Source organism: Nilaparvata lugens, chromosome 8 (genome assembly GCF_014356525.2).
Source record: "Nilaparvata lugens isolate BPH chromosome 8, ASM1435652v1, whole genome shotgun sequence".
NCBI classification, from domain to species: domain Eukaryota; kingdom Metazoa; phylum Arthropoda; class Insecta; order Hemiptera; family Delphacidae; genus Nilaparvata; species Nilaparvata lugens.
In genome coordinates, this window is record NC_052511.1 from 32,814,816 (window position 1) to 32,832,925 (window position 18,110).

General features: G+C 34.1%; 2 protein-coding genes across 2 annotated transcripts in view; one reads left to right on the top strand and one right to left on the bottom strand.

Moving 5' to 3' along the window:
- Nucleotides 1–18,110, bottom strand: part of LOC111049906 — a 184,077-nt gene that overhangs the window by 135,607 nt on the left and 30,360 nt on the right.
- Nucleotides 3,726–5,513, top strand: LOC120352706. Its single transcript, XM_039434558.1, has 2 exons — nt 3,726–3,760; nt 4,921–5,513. Exons 1-2 carry the CDS (start codon nt 3,757–3,759, stop codon nt 5,385–5,387), a joined length of 471 nt encoding a protein of 156 aa, XP_039290492.1. The 5' UTR covers nt 3,726–3,756; the 3' UTR covers nt 5,388–5,513.

Genomic DNA, 18,110 nt, shown 5'->3' on the forward strand with positions numbered 1-18,110 from the left:
ATTATAACAAACTTGAAAATTTAAAGAGTGGAAGTCAGAGAGAATAGGACAATATGAAAGTATGTCATACAAACCTGAGGAAGAAGGAGAAGAAGGAAGAGCAGGAAGATAAGGAAGTAAAGGAAGAGATGAGAGAGAAAAGGAAGATTCGAGAGAGGGGAAAGAAGGGAGAAAAAGAGAAGAGAAAAGATTAATGGTTTAAATTGAAACATAGATCATTTAGAAGAAATAGGACAGGTGAGATTTGTGTTAGAATCCCCAAAGGCTATGATTATTGATTTTTTCAGAAGTATTTCCCGTAATAGGAGATATATTAAACAGAAATGCTTCTTCAAGGTCGCTGTAATAGTCTCCTCATAAAAAGCCATAAACCACAAAGGAATCCGATACTTTCCCGTGCACCCTGACTTCACACACTTTCAAATAGTTCATTTTGAAAGTTTGTCTGTGAAAGTATTCTAAATTTCCAACCCATGATCAAATTGAATGTTCCACGGTACTCCAAAAATGAGTAACATTAATTTACACTCGTTAATACTCGGTAGTTAGGTTATGCCTGATTTGTATAACTCCTTTGAAGATAGTGATAACTGTTGATGCTTTAGATTGAGTTTCAGCTACAGCTATAGTGTAGCAATTTGAATACTGGAATTTGTATAGCTTTATAGATATAGTCGACATTGGGCGGATCGGTTCTACTTGAATGGAGAGAGAGGCCAACTGCCCAACTTCCAACTCCATCCACGACACATGAAACTCACATGATGTTGTGAACTCTTCACTATTATCACTTTCTCTCCTTTCGCAGATCTAGATTCAACTCAGTAAGGTACAACTCCATATTTTGTATTGTTCTTGTTCAGTATTCCTAATTTCTCTGATATCTCGGTGCACGGCTATATAGCCTACTATGCTTTGCTAGTATCGAAACATCAATTAAAACTTATGAATTTGAGATTGCTATAAGAACAGACCAGAGAGTAGTGGTTGGATATTATCACTCTCAAGAGGAAGATCAGATGAAATTATTGAATCAGAGCCTTTAGATAAATCAAATTTAGTTTTTTGCAGGTTCGTATAACTAGCTTGAGTTTTGAGAAAATGAATAAAAATAATATAGTTTTACATTGAAGACATAGATTTTTACATTTTCTTCGTATTATTTTCCTTCCACTATTCATAACATTTACTGTGATTGAGTAGCATTATTATTGATGAATATTGGATGAAAAATATGAAACAATATAAACGATTTATAAGCTATAAGAGCCCAAAGAATTTCTATGAAATGTAATGCCAATCTGGAGAGTGAGAGAGTGATCAATATCAATGTATTGATTACAGCTACGAATTTATCGAAATTGATTTTTCGAAAATTGATTCCAAATTCCTCACTTCTGCATATATAAACCAGTTCGTAATTATGTTAATTTACAGAAAAGGAAGAGTGAGAGACAGCATGAATTGGAAAAACAAATAAAAAATAGGTAATTGCTGTAAAATAATCACTTCAGAAGCCTTTACCAAATTCCACTATTTGATTACTCACTTGAACAGTTCAGTGACTTTGTATCAGGAACCAACCTGGAAAATAAAAGAAAAATATGTTAGAGTGGAAAATGAAATTGCAAAAAAAAAACATTCGAGAAGAGATGTTGAGCGATTCCAACCTTGACATTTCTCAAGAAGAAGATTATTGGTAGATTTTGAATATATTGAAAATAAAAGAGTCTCAGCAAACTCCTTAAACAGTAAAAGCTTATTTTGGTAGTAAAACGAAACTTAATATAAATCCTTTGTGCTGGAACTTTTTTCCTTAGCTTTGACACTTAATTCACTGGATCTACAATTCATTCCCATCTATTAATTTCTATCCACCGAAACTAACCATCTTCAATGAATTTTTCTACAAATAGTTTGTTGTACAGTATCAGTGTTAATAAGTATTTAGAGAAATCAAATTTATTATTCACAAATCCACAATAGATCATAATATTAACATGAAATTTTCATGTATTATCTTTGGAAGGTTTTGGTTGAATACAATATACACAAAGGCGGGTAATGTCAGAGTGTGAGCTCATATATTTGTTAAAATGGAGAAAGATCAGAATATTACGAATATGTGAAAAGTAGATAACAGAAATTTTTTTAACTTAATCTTGAATTATCTCTTTAAGTTCAATCGTGCGATGAATTTATAACTATTGTTGTCTGTCAGATAATTTGTAGTACAACTACCTGTTGAGAATTGTAATGTCATTCTCATGAGTCCGGATAAGTGGGTCTTTCCACCAGCATTAATATTTTAGAGCCTAATCCCATCCAATAACATTCCTACCTTCTTGGAACAGACTAATCCATTTTTCATGTTTTTCTTTTTAAAGTAAACAGCGTAAGAATGATTGTCGTAGGCCTGACACGATAATATTTATTCAAATACAATATTGACATGCAAGACTACTAAACTTGGAGATTGGGAACAGGAATTGAATAATTCTTGTTTATGGATGGCGCTTCGTTAATAGAGAAGGTGGCTAGTCGACAAATAATGTACCAGTGAGTGAGAAGAGAGTAGGTGGGTGCTAGAGAGTTGAAGAGAGATAGAAGTTACAATGAATGAGTAATGAGCCACTTTCACGCCCTAAGGAAGTGAATTCTTGGTATAGTGAAGTTATAGTCGGTGTTGTAGTGCTCAAATAATCGACCTTGTGTAAGTACGATCAGTCAGGTCACCCTATCTTCTGCCTTCTACGGAAAAATAATGAATTTGATTTTATTTATAAGTGCAAATGATTTTATTCAGAAGGTTTCGGGAGAGTAACCATTTAATAAACGAATAAATTCTATGTTTATTTGAGAAAATCATCACATTTGAACGAATCATCATAAATACCGGTTTCTAATAATAGTTGATCTACAAAAAAAATCAATTTCCAAAAGCAAAAAGACAAAAATGTCATTGGGATGACATACATGGTAATGTCAACGAATAGGTGAGCTCTGCTATGAAATGATTAATTTTATTTATTCGTCTATAAATGTTACATAGAATCATCTATAGAAGTGACATCATCTTTAAAGAATTGGAATCCTGTTTGGTAAGGAGATATAAAAAAACTCATTAAACCCTAAATAATCAATGAGAGACTACCAGGGTAACTATCTATCTACATCCGAATGTGAGGCTACTCACATTCTCATACTCTGTCCCCAATTTCTATCTCTACAGTACATCAGTTGAAACCCGATGCATCAAAAAAACGTCGAAAAAGTCAAAATATCTAACTGTCTCTCATAATATTACTACAAAAACAAATTATTTCTTGAACAAAATCATATCAAATCAATTTATTGTTCAGCCTACATTGCTTGTAACATAAAATCTCCATCAAAAATAAATAGTGGCTTAAAACTATCAAGTAGTTTGACAACTAGGAATGATCAGAATAACGCAATAAATTCCCGTTTCAACGGAACAGTTCCCAATATTTCGAATTTCCTGATAAAAAATTCGGAACACACATGGTGCACTGTACATTGATTGACTACTAATGTAAAGATTACTGAGATTCAGTTAGTCAGTCAGTAGGTCGTGCACTTACTAACCGTCCAAATAAGCATAAACGGCAAACCAATAAAGAAGTACAAACTACAAAGCCTGCAGGCATTATCTCAAGTCACGTGCGTGTCCCAACTATTTAACAGTTTGCCTTTTTAAATACCGTTTAAACCGAGCTGGGTGCAGGCCTTGTAATGGGTAAGGATGTCACATTATGGGCACTGACTACTTAACGTGTTGCTGCTCTTTTCAGACGCATAATTAAGTCGCATAAGTGATGCCGATGGGTGTGCACAGCACAAAACAGTAAAATTGCCAGTAAATATGACACAAAGTCAAGGTCAGGTCAAGTTGACATAACGGTCGCAAATATGTGTGTTTTGACGAATGCCATTGAGCTCTTTACTCGTACTTGAGCGTCTTTACAAACTGTCATTGTTCATTTTTCAAAGTCTCATTTCATTTATTGTCTTTCTTTTATCATTTGTCTGAGTATTATGTTTCAAGTTATTTTTTATTTAGTTGATATAATTATGTTATTTGCTTGATAATAATATGTCTTGATTATGGTGGTTGGCCTATATTTATCCGTTATTTTCCTGAATTGAAAGATTCGTTCCTTGGAAACAAGGGATGAATAATTTGAAACTGATAAGAAACAATCAAACATAGATTGATGGGATCATTTGAAACTCAATTAACTTTTCATCTTGGATATTGATCAATGAATAATAATTTGAAAAAGCTCTTGTTAAATCGTTGAACGACGGTTTGAAAAATTGTAATACAGTGTTGTGAGAGATGATGAGGGAACTCAATGGTAAATTTAACAATAGCAATTCAACTGAATAGTAGAATTCATACTTTAATGACTTACAGGAATGAAATTGGTCAGGAGGATGGAGAAAGATGAAGGAACTGTAATGGAAAAGAGATGAGTGAGATATAATTCCAATAATTAAATTCAAAGATGGAAATTCTGATGCGTTCGGAAAAACATAGTTGACTGAAATATTGGTCTTCTCATAACAGTTTCCTCTCTTATGAAAAATCTCCCGTAATATCATTACATGAAACTCATTATTGTTACTATTCACATGTAGTCGAACACGGATTGTGTCTGGCGATAGTCCATCACAATAATCTACAGTACTTACATTTTTGGTGAGACACTTTCAAATCAATATCCACGTTCGTCATCGGGTTCATCACACATATTTTGATTTTGAATATCATCATTTCTACTGCGATTCTACGAGAAGTGTGGCTAAATGAAAACTGATAAATATTAAAAGAGAATTCGGAAACAAGAAAATCTCATTCAAGCTTTCTTAAATGTTCCTATTTTTCTTCCACAGGAGGAGGAAGGAGAAGTCACAAAATCTGCAAATATTCAGAAGTAGAGAATCGCTTTTTCCTTTCGAAGAATAATATTGTTACACATAATGAACAACAACTTCGTCTCAATATCAGTCATACAAATATTGTGAAATGTAGAGGTATTTTATTTGTCTGTTGTGCAATGCAGTCTGTTACAACTCAGCTCTATCGATGTTGTACTGTAACGGTAAAACAGAAGATGACTGGTGTACTGCAGAGTGCAGACCAATGCAGCACCGCTCGATTCCCAATAATAGCGGAAAACAGTTCATCCACATTTCTTGTCACTGTACCGAGAAGAATCTGCGGCCCTCGGGCTGGATACCAGCAACTCTCGGACATATGCCTGCATTTGGTCAACTGTGGTTGGCTGAACACATGCGTTGCACAGTTCCCAATAAAAGGTCAAGTAATAGTTTGGAAAATATTTACAAGTATAAAATAAAATATAATGTCCAAAAACAGGTCATATAGATAACAATAACATAATTTCTCCCAAACTGTTGAGAAAGAAAAATTGTATAGAATGTTTCTTTATAAATATTTGATGGAGAGTTGAAGAAAGGAAGTTTAAGCCAGGTCATATGAAAACTTCAAGAACAACAAAACAAAGATAAAGCATGATTAAAAATCTGGTGTGGTACACTCACACAACTTTCCTTGCTCATTGAACTGTAAGCCTCATTCTCAAACGAGAATAATTTAGGGGTCACAATAATTTAGGGGGGGGGGGAATAAAATAGGGTCACATCATGACAATTATTGGCGGCAACATATTATTTGCAACTACGATCAGACTACTGTATATGTGTATATATAATTATTGTTTTCAGAGTACTTTTTCCTTCGTGTAAATTGTGAAAATTAGATGATTTTTTTTTAAAGTCGTCAAAACAGCTGTTCTACAGATGAATTATCTTGACTATGACTGTGTACTTTTTATAAACTGCTCTACCTACCTACCTACCTCATGCACGAGATGGAGGTTACAAAGTCCATTTCTCAAGGATAGGGTGGACCCCCCATTAGTTTCCCAGGAAAAAGACTCATGCCAGTTGATAGATCTGATAAATAACTATACAGGGTATGAATTTGAAAAAAATCGTTAGAGCCGTTTTTGAGAAAATCGTGAAAAACATGGTTTTTAGTCATTATCCGCCATTTTTCTCAATAATATTACGGAGCTCCTGAAATTTTCCCGGAAATGAGACTCATGCCAGTTGATAGGGCTTATAGATAGCTATCTATGATATGAATTTGAAGAAAATCGTTAGAGCCGTTTTCGAGAAAACCGTGAAAAACATGGTTTTTTCGTCATTATCCGCCATTTTTCTCAAGAATATTACAGAGCTCCTGAAATTTTCCCAGTAATGAGACTCATGCCAGTTGATAGGGCTTATAAATAGCTATCCATGGTATGAATTTGAAGAAAATCGTTAGAGCCGTTTTCGAGAAAAATGTGAAAAGCATGGTTTCTTAGTAATTATCCGCAATTTTTTCCGCCATCTTGAATTGAATTTTATTGAATTTCTTATTGTCGGATCCTCATGGTATAAGGACCTAAAGTTTAAAATTTCAAGTCAATCGGTTGATTAGGAATGGAGTTATCGTGTTCACAGACATACACACATACACACACACAGACCAACACCCAAAAATCATGTTTTTGGACTCAGGGGGACTTGAAACGTATAGAAAACTTGAAATCAGGTTACCTTAATTTTTTTTGGAAAGCAATACTTTCCTTACCTATGGTAATAGGGCAAGGAAAGTAAAAAAGAAAATAATATCATGTGAACAGAGAAAAAGAAGATATAAATATAAAAAACGAAATAAAAATCTCCTTTTTTATCTCTTTTCTGTATAGGGCTACTTTTATAGAAACAAAAAGAAAAAATAAAAACCTTTGTACCCTTTTTGAAATATTTAATCACAACATGTTTCGGACATTTATGCCATTTCCAAGTGATATGAAGTGATAACCCCATTTTTGATAGAATTATGCGAATTTAAATCCACCATTTATAGTTTTAGTTCACAAAATCATATGAATACACTAACATATGATCAAAATGAGAATCTTCTAGTAGTATTTATTTATTTACTTCATATCACTTGAAAATGGCATCAATGTCCGAAACATGTTGTGATTAAATATTTCAAAAAGGGTACTAAGATTTTTATTTTTTTCTTTCTATTTCTAAAAATCTCCTGTATAAGTGAGTTAACCAGGCGTTTGATTGCCAGGCTTCAAGTATTTATTCAATTTTTGAACTCAAATAATATACAAAGCACCAATGAAGATTCTGGGAATCATAAGAATATTACTCAAATACGTATTACTTCAGACTGATAATGGTCTCCCGAAAATATGCAAAACAACAGAACTGTGGAGCTACTTCCCATATTTCCATAATCTTCTAGAATTATATATAAATAAGTTCATTCGGATTATGCGGCTATCACAGAAACCTTCTACGTTATTAGAATAATTATTTGTTTTTTGATATCATTCAATTGTTTGAATTGAATGTGAAAATGAAATGATCTGTCTATCACGATCTAATTGTTCCCTCTCAATTATAATTCAGCAAATCAAATATACAATTTTTCAATTTAGAAATTAGTTGATGTGACAACTCGATTAATTCAATGAAGTAAGATAACAATGGATCTGCACCACATCAGTCAGAAAGTTATTTATAAAATTTGAAAGAATAATTGACATTTATTAAGGATTATAACATTCATTTTTCATTTTATTGCGTAATCCTAAGTGCCTTTCTCACTGTATAAGAGTGGTCATCTATAATCATACTCGGCCCGAAATAGCACATTGGAATTCTATTATGCCTTATATAGATTACAACTTTTACTATACTGATACACAAAATAAATACTATTAACATTCTTGAAAAACATTTCTGAGTATAGAGACAGCTCACCTTTGTGGCTCATGAATGTGTTTTAGTCAGTAAATGTTCCTATTATGTGTGATCCCATTAATATTCCTACGGTACAACAGATACAAGTTTATTGCAATCTTCTATTGTTTCCTGGGCATATCTGTCAACTATCCAACAACATTAACCTGGTATAGTTACATTGGTATTGCACTGCGTACCTTGTATGCTTCCCTCATGACTGAACTGTATTGCAATTCAAGTTATGAGATACTGTATGACTAGTGACTTTTTATCCTACCTGGATATTATCCAACTATTTCTACAATGGTATTAACTTTCAGCATGTATTGAAGTGGTTCGAAAGAACATCAACATAATTATTATACAATGAACTATATTTTTATTGGTTTGAATATTTTCTAGTTTGTTTGATTGTTATGAAAGTTGTGCAGGTCTTTCGCACATAGCAGGTTAAGACATTCTCCATCAATTGGTTTATAGAACTATCAATTAGCCTATTATTTTGATCACTACAGTGATTATAAATCAATAATAACTAGAAAACATGAATAATCACCACTAGTTTTTGTTTTTCTGGTAGTAATTTATAATTAGTATTAGTATACATTAACATAGTACCTAGTACCTACTGTAATACATAATAACAATTACTTTACTGAGCAGCAGTACTTATCAGTATAATATCGAATGGTGGTGGTCGTACCACCAAGACTAAACGACATTCCAGATGGAAGTGATTTTCAAATGATTACAGTAGGTATCAACAATAATTAGAAACTCGAATTCTCTTGACTATCAAATTTCTAGAACTCCACTGAAAAACAAATTGTTTGCTTTTATCACCCACACTCTCGGATGATAATGCATATTCCACCTATCCTATCCTATCTGAAATAGAAAGTGGATTTATAGAATGAAGGCTTGGAATGTTTATTTGACTCTTCAAAAGTCATACAAATATCAACAATCAATCCTAAACAAACATTGATGGAATCCTAATGCTTGCCTGTTGAACCTTTTTTATAACCATGAAGAATCCTCTAAAAATCCACCCAAGTTTATTTCATTTCTTAATGTTACTTTTAGATTTCATATCCTGCTTTTCAGAGAGTCTTATTCAGACATTCACATTCACGGAAACACATGACAGCTGTGCCAGATTTAGAATAGTTCTAACAACGTTATCACTTTCTTTTCTTTCTAAATGATATGCCAAGAATAAAATTCCGAGTAGGAGTTGATTATATAAATCATCAAGCACATCAGTAGACATTCACCCACTTGATTGAAAAGGTTATTTTACTGCATAAGTTCTAGTAGAAAAAAACTTATAAGGAAATGACTAATAATAGTTCCTATAGTATGTAATATCATAGAAAAATAGAATCCATTTCATTGTTTTCCCTCTTTGGTAGGGAAATAGAATCTTACTCACACTCACACTATTATTTACACTATCCTTTTTTGTAATATTGGAGTTTATTCATTCAAGTTCACTTGTACCGTATAAGGAGATAGTTTGTTTTGATGGTGCATTTCCCCAAGAAGCTAAAATAATCTCTCTTCACAAAAGAAAATGTATTTTTCTTTCTTTGTCTATGCCACCTGCCCCACAATCTCGTCCACCACAGTAAACTTTCCACAGTTTTTCCCCCTCCTTTCTTTCACACTCTATTCTTTCATATTACTCAGCCTAGTATGAATTGAGATTTAAAATGCAAAACCTACATTGAAAGTATTACAAATTGTATTTGATGAACCGTGTTCAATTACGGCAGATTATCAACAATCCCTTGATCACTTTCCAACGCACTAATGACCGTTCAAAATTCACAAATCGGCAGCTGGCCCACTTCTGCAAGGCGGTATTATCTGCATTCCTCGCCATTCATAAATACACAGAGGAGGGAGTGAGTGCGCCTGCTTGGTCAAAACATGACAGGTGGCAATTTCCTCGGAGCCGGACACCATTCTCAGCTCCTCTGCAATTTCAACCTGCTCGGGAAACTCCAATTTTTGAACTTGTTTAAGTAGGCCATTGCCTAGGGTGCTCGTTAGAGCCGCTCCGCCCAAATTGTGAGTGCTCTTATTAACAATTTTTTTGAGAAAATATGCTAATGGGGAGTATCGGAAGTATCCTGTGTATTCAGGATCTTACTCTGAAGAGCTAACATACTAAGATAAAAGCTACCGTGAAAAATTTGCATTCTGTATTTTCTAATTCTAATACAGGAGAACTCAACACAGAATCAAATTATTCTCCATTTATTTTGTATTTTCATAATGACACTTTTATTATTGAATAGACTATCAATGACACTTTCATGATTGAGAGAGAAAAATAAGGTTAATCTTGTGCTATTTCTCTCTCGAATCCAAGTCCAAATAAGTTATGTTTTATCAATTTGAGTCCAATTTCTAATTAAAAAATATACAATTTTCAAGTAGTTGTCATTCAGTTCAAGTGTTCTGTAAGTTGTAATTATTGATTTATATTGTTTGTAGAACTGTATCGAAGTTCACCATTGAATTTGTACTAATTACCTGGCCTCATCTATAGGGAAATAAGGTGATAGACTAAATTACAATATTATATTGAAAGCAACGACAACACAAGCAGTTTATTCTTGTCAAATTGAGATTCTTACTAAGAATTTTTTTTCCATATAGGTCTGGAATGTGGATTAGTTGAATAATCGGATTAATACACCAGAGAAACTTTTGATTCAGTGGAATGTGTCTCAATCTAGAGATTCATTTCTCTTATTCTCATATCGATATACTGTATCCTCTATACAGAGATCCGATTTCAGGATTGAAATATCAGAAAACAACAAATCTAAAAATAACTAGACTATCATTAGTGATACATGGTTTCTAATAACGTTAACGTTTCAGTGATCATGTCTGTGGTATTCTAGTGAATTGAGGTATTGACCACTCTATTAACATTTATTTGTCGTCACTCGTTGGCGAAGTTGTTCACCTTGTGCCAACGGGACTGAAATGAATGCAGTCTTAGGCCAACAAGTTGAATAAATACTGTTGTCTCAGAATGGCGACCTCCAAACCAGGTGACTGGACACTTGCTTCGATGCTATTCTCAGTTTTCCGACATTTACAATTTTTTATTGAATCGATTTTGTAAGTTATTCGAAAATATTGCATCAACGGCTCTGTAGAAACAAAATTTCGATTGTTAAAAGCTCTAACGATGGAGCACAAGGTTTATTACAAGATGACGATTGGAGAATATGGAAAATACAGAACTCAAATATATTACATAAATTTGACCGATTTTTCAATTAATGGAGCTGATAATTGGACCAAAAATATGCTTTTCCTGAAATGGAACAGATAACAAAATAATGTCAAAACTAGATTAATTTTTGAATGAGTTTGTCATTCCAATTATGGAATTCTATTTATTTATAATTATTCTCTTATTCCTCATAGCTACTTTGTAATTACAGTAGAATGTAATCAATTCATTGATTACTTTTATTTTTATTGGAAGTGATCGTTAGCACAATACAGGTGGAATACCTGATTTTCCGCCAAATATTCATTCATTTTCCAGTTTAAATTGGTGAGTAATTCATTTGAAATGTATTCATTTACATTTGAATTCTTGATTTTTGTATGAAAATATTCAGGTATGGAGTGCAATTGAATAATAGAAAATTATTAGAAGAAAACCAGAATAACAATATTATTGAAAATTCACAATCTTCTGCGCTGCTTTCTATAATTAATATTTATATGACTCTGGGAATTCATCTATGAGAATAGGAAACGGGTGAATTTTAAAATTCACGGTTTTTCAGTAATTGATTGAATTTTTCCAAAATGTGATAAGATTTTTTTCTGAGGGTGATGCCCTACTGCTCGTGCGTGGGTAATGGTGCGGATGATAATGAGAGATGAATGGACGTACAGTTTCCAGTGGTTTCCGAACCTCCAAACCACCAACTATTTTCATCTATGAAACCATGATATGAATTTTGCTAATTCTGTAGATGGCAAAACAACTGATAAGTTAGACAAGGTGCCGCGTCATTTAGAAAGTAACTCACCATCAAGGAACAGCGCAGTTAATTCAGAACGAATAAGCTCGCATGAAACTGGTGGAAAGTAAAGGTTGCACCAAGGAAAGTAAGTTGGACTTGAGAACACGGACATAGGAGAGCAATTGGAGAGGACGACATACATTGGGAGTGGAAGGTGCTAGCTTTCCTCGGCTCTTGGACCTTCATCAGGGGATTGAATCGATTTGATTATGGTGACCAAGTGAGGGTACTCTGGAATTGGTACTCATCGCTCTTGTAAGTTACTATACAATAGTTGCCGGGTACCGTACTTGTGTGAAGTGGTTGGTGCTGGTGGACCTCCAACCAAGATCGAGGTGAAAGGTAGGCACTGCAGTCCCGGCAACTCGTTTCAAAGCTATTAAGGTCACCACCTGACTGACGGATAGATAGACAATATTCATTCCAACCATGACCAAATTGACGATTTTCATATGAATATGAATTATGTTCTTGTATTGGGTACTGCAGTTTGTGGTGGAGTAGTGGAGGCTGAACAAGTTTCTGCAATATTGATTGATGTGAGTAGACACTCAACTATGTTGCTTTGAGACGCAGTGCGCTGCACAACTACGCACATTGACAATGATGTATCTTATGCAAAAAAACAATGTTGATTGGAACGCAGCTAGAACAACAGACGTCTGGGATGTGTTCAAAAACTTCTCTGAAGTGATTCTCTCATCTTTCTTGAAAAAATCTGACTGATTCAGATTGAAATGTTATATTAATATGATTGTGATGTGATGAAATACATTATGGCGAACTGAGGAAGCAATATCGTTGAAAGAATCAAGTTAACTGTAGGTATCATTTGAAAGTCCATAATAGTATTAAAGTTTCAGAATTCCTGTCATTCAAGCACCTGCAATCAATCTACAGAATTTAGATATTATGAATTCAGTTGTGTGAATAAGTTTTCAATTCAGATGTTAAGTTATCTCTTTCATTATTTTGTTCAATACAAATTATTTATCTTAATAATTTTTTGACAATAGACAATTCGAAAATAATCTCATATTCCATGCATCATCCATGGAATTTCAAGAGTCCTTCAATGAGAAAGAATAGTTCGTAAGGAGCTAAGAAACTGTATACTGATTACAAATGAATTATTTATTACAAATATCTTAATTTTTTTGACAATAGACAGTTCGAAAATAATCTCATATTCCATGCATCATCCATGGAATTCCAAGAGTCCTTCAATGAGAAAGAATACATCCATCAATTAGTATGACGGATGTTTTTATCTATAACATTTTTTTACGTACCGATCTTATCGATTTTGTTATTTTACATATCTTACCGATTAAGCGGTGTAATTGCAGCGTATTTGACTACTTCAAAATTTACGTGCTCCATGTATTTAATGCGCTTATTAAATGATAACAGAATTCTATTCTGCTACTTTCACCAACATTATTCACAATTCTATCTCCTTACTGCTGGTGCACACATCATGCAAAATACCTCGTGACAGAAAGCATTTAGTAGCTTCGATTTAGTCGTGCTCAGTTTTGAAGAAGCAAGTATAGACGTTGTCAGCAACCAGAATCATGCCGAAGAAATTCACTTCTTCTCATTTTCTGCCGGCTTTTTCCGGCCGAGACAGGAAGTTGATGCTTTTTTCTGGTGAGGGAGGGGGTGACATCGTCTTTGTCCAGAATCGGCAGAGATACTATTTCGTGTCTCTCTCCTTCATCCACTTCCACCTTTCTCCCCCTTCTTTCACCTACTCTTTCTTTCATCTCTTCTTTCTTTTCGTGGTCACAGGTCGAAAGGTGTCGTTTGATGAGGTTCGCTGCCCACGCTATCCTTGGCAGCTACATTGTCTGTTCACTGCTCTCAGTCTGCTTCCTATACCCACATTATTCCATAATACTTGCTTGCTTCACAATTACTACTTCATACCTATAGACATCATATTCAAGTTCACTTACTACTGGCATTGTCGTTGTGTTGTCCCGGTCTATGATTGTAACGGATTGAGCCACTTTGTATAACACTTTCCTAATTGCTGTCCCTGTATATCACATAGTTCTCTGTGTTATTGATCGAAATTGTATGGCCTCTTGAGGGCAACTGGCTGTAATATAGCACAATTTGAGTGGAAGGGACGGGGGACAATTGGACAGAGAACTTGGGGGCTTTTTTTTAAGGTGAAATGGTGTTGAGAGTAAGATGAGGTTGAATATCTTAAGTATAGATTGAAGTTCCTGCACTCAAGCTTTATATATCGTATTTTTAAGAATATATTGGTTCTGCATTAACCTTAATCAGCAGATCCATGGCAGCAAATTCCTTAATTGAAGTGAGTCATTGTGATTGACTGAATTGAGAGGATCCAAATTCAAATGAATTCTAGAAATGTGAGACTCTAGATGGTGGTATTTTCAGGGCAGAAGTGAATATCTTAGAATTAGCATAGTGAATGGCCTAGGGCAGAAACTGAGAATTTCTTAAGATTTATTTGTTAATATTTGAATGTTGGTGAATGAATCAAGTATGTAATGGTTCGTTAAGGTGGTACTAAAAATTTGTAAGTTTTCAGAATACGTTTAATATCTATGAAACTGTATTATACGACACATTCTATAAGAATTTTCCATTCCTTCCCATTTCATTTGAATAGGATTAATGATAATAATAAGGATTCACAAGAGCTGTTATAAAACACAAGCAGATGTTATCATACAAATATCGGGGACCGAGCTTCGCTCTGGAGTACAAAAGCATAAAAAAATTATTACGAAAGAAGAAATTATAATAATATGCATAGTTCGTACAGAAATGTTCTATCTAATCGCAGTGAATTGAGATTAATTCTCAGAGGAATGCAAAAATTTTCCTCACAAAGGCCCGGTTGCACAAAAGCCGGTTAAATTTTAATCCTGAATAATTGCACGTGAACCAAATCAGAGAAGGACCATTTCAAAAAGATCGTTCTACTGGAATTAATCAGGATTAAAAATAACCCGGCTTTTTTGCAACCGGCACCAAGTACCTGATTAAATGATTACAAAAGTTCAACAGCTGAGTCATAATTTTGACACAGTACCACACACATGAACTCGTTCACTCACTTCCGTCATTAACAGACGACGAAATAATTATTATCAGCTGTTTACAAGGATGAATAATAATCGTCCATTTAATGTCCTTCAGCGAGTTTTCCCTGGGATGACATCTAGTGCAATCGAATTTTTATATTATAAACATACTATTTTATGAATTTCGTGAGAATTGTTGGAGCCGTTTTCGAGATCCGGTGAAATACAAACATCTAAACAGAAATTGCTCGTTGAATAGTATAGGATAGGATACATACGTTTAGTATGTATTCAATACAAATCGAAACATATGTTTAAACTTAGAAGATATCATTTTCATGAGAAAACTTCTCTTTTCACTGGTACTCTTATTTGTATTTCTATGTTGTGTAAATTTGTAGTTTTAGGCTGAAATCTCACTTCAAGAAATAAACAGTGAGAAAAGACTCTCCGGGAAATATTCCGTTGTGATCATGAAACGGAAGTGAGCTTCCGGAAATAAGAAACGTTTTTAGACTCTTGGTGCATTCCGATAAGAAAGCAATCGAACGTGTTTAGGGTACAATACGAATACAGTACTGACTCCCAATCACTATTGCAAGGAATTCGGTGCGCTATTATCGATATGTTTTCTCCGTATTGTCTGATAGATAGGTGACTGAACTAAGAAGAAAATCATCCATGATATTGTTACAATAGCAAGAGCAAGGTGAGATTCGAGGAAGTTATTGTCATATTACCATGAATGTATCGTATAGCTCAGTGACTGGAGAGGACGAAAAGAGTTTTCATTTGAAAGATCAATGAATACTCTTCCGTTATGTTCCATGAATGCATTCTTGTATTATTGTAGTCTTTAATCTTCAATGGTTTTCTTGTACAAACATTAAACCATAAATCTTTATGTTTTTTTCATTAAACGACCTCTCTGTAGATGTTTTCTCTAAATATGATTATTATAGATGCATTGAACTAGGAATTGGATACCTCAGTTGAGAAACTCTTGCAATATTCCATTGAATTATTCATGACAAAGCTCTCATGAGAATTAATCTGTCGATTGGTGGTAACTGGAAATTAGCTGTCGATAAATCAGAAACTGTATGATCCAAAGACCTTAAAGATGCATAGATTCACATGCAGCGGTAGTGTCGTACTTGGAATTGAAATCGGCCATTGAGGGGGCAACCCATAATATTATTACATACCAATGCCTTTGTAATCTATAATATAACAAATATATAGACATAATATCTCGTGCTAAAATACCCCAATGGCGGCCTACAATTTCAAGTAAGAGCTATCATTGGGAAGGCATAGGCATTGTGGGTCGATATCTCTTTAAGGTCTTTGGTATGATCACGGAATAAGCATACCAAAGTAGTGCTTCTGGCTTCTTTCCTCTGTGGTATGATCCACCCAAGTTCAACTTCGTCAAAGTTTCGACACAGAATATACAGAATGGAAACTTGTAATCAATCGCCTATCTAACCAATGCTTTTTACATGACGCCAATACTAAACACGTCACGTGACCTTGGGAAGTTCCAATCCTGGTCTTCTGATTGGCTCGTGGCAGTGAACGAGATCAATTGATCCGGATCATTGAAGTGATCCGAACCTACCATCAATACTATTACAATGCGGCGCTTCCTAACAAGATGGCGGATTTTGGCGTCAGGATATAGCCAAGTTTCCGTACTGTATGTATACTGTGGTTTCGACCTAATATGGAATATTTAAGTGACAGAATATAGATGAGATCAATATTCAATCAGATTTGAGAGTAATATTATAGGCGAAATTTACACTTCCAATGGAAATAAAATAATTTTTTCTTTGATTCTATCATCATCACAAGTAAAAGAGTGAATATTCAAAAATGAATGACAAAGGGTATATTACAGGACTATCGACGCTTTTCGATACTGAAGCTCTTTATCAAAAACCAGTTGATGATGAAACTCGTCCACAATTGAATTACTTATTGGCACAAATTACGAGGTACATTCAATTCACCAATTTCCCTGAGATCAAACTAGTGCAATGCTGGAGCTGGTATTACAAAACACTGTTGGTCATTGGGACTATTCAGATCGAAATCTTAACACAATTAGCAATGGGATCTCACACACACACTGTAAAAAGCATCAGCTCCCATACAATGAATGGACTCTGATAATATTCAGGTCAATTAAAGCTAACAACATCCTATTTGCGGATAACGAAATACTAAGTTGTGACAGAAATGACTGGAGTAGATGATGGGAAAACTGCAACAAGGAGGTATCGCTGGAAATAGGAACAATGCACCACATTGTCTATGATAATAATTACAGAGGCTATTAACTAGATCAAACTGTGCTCAGGTGCAAGTGTGTTGCTCATTGTTGGTGAGCAACATTGGTTCAAAGTTCTCAAGGAGTTGTGTAATAGTTACTCTAATCTTATCCAGGGCAGTCGCTAGTGAAATTGATTAGTGAATTGAAGCACTATACAATTTGTTCAAAGTCTTAAGTTGAGTTTACACCAAATTTTAATAATTTAATCCTTATAGATTCTATTAGATTGAACATAACTTATCATACACATGATGAACTTATGTGTTTGTCAAGTTCCGTTCAATCTAAAAGAATCAATAAGGATTAAGTTATAACCATTTTGTTAATAACTTTGAGTTATCAACACATGTGTTTGTCAAGTTCCATTCAATCTAATAGAATCTATAAGGATTAAGTTATTAACATTTTGTTGATAACTTTGGTGTAAACGCAGCTTCACAGACATCAAATGTAAACAAATATTAGCTTTTAGGATTCTTAAAGAAATAAAGTGAACACCACAGGTTCTCTAATGTTTCTGTAAGCTGAGGTTAGAATATTATGGGGAACACCAATAGGAAGTTCAATTATTATTGATGTTGTCACTAGACAACAGGAATAGGAAAAGTTCGTGTTGCTGAAGAATGTTCAAAACTGGTAATGTAGAAGCTGTTCTAGAACTGGTACTGTCTCAAATAAGCTAAAAATATCAACCTCAATTTGATCTAACACGATGAAAATAAATTATTATGATGATGTATCGATGAATTTTTTTTAATT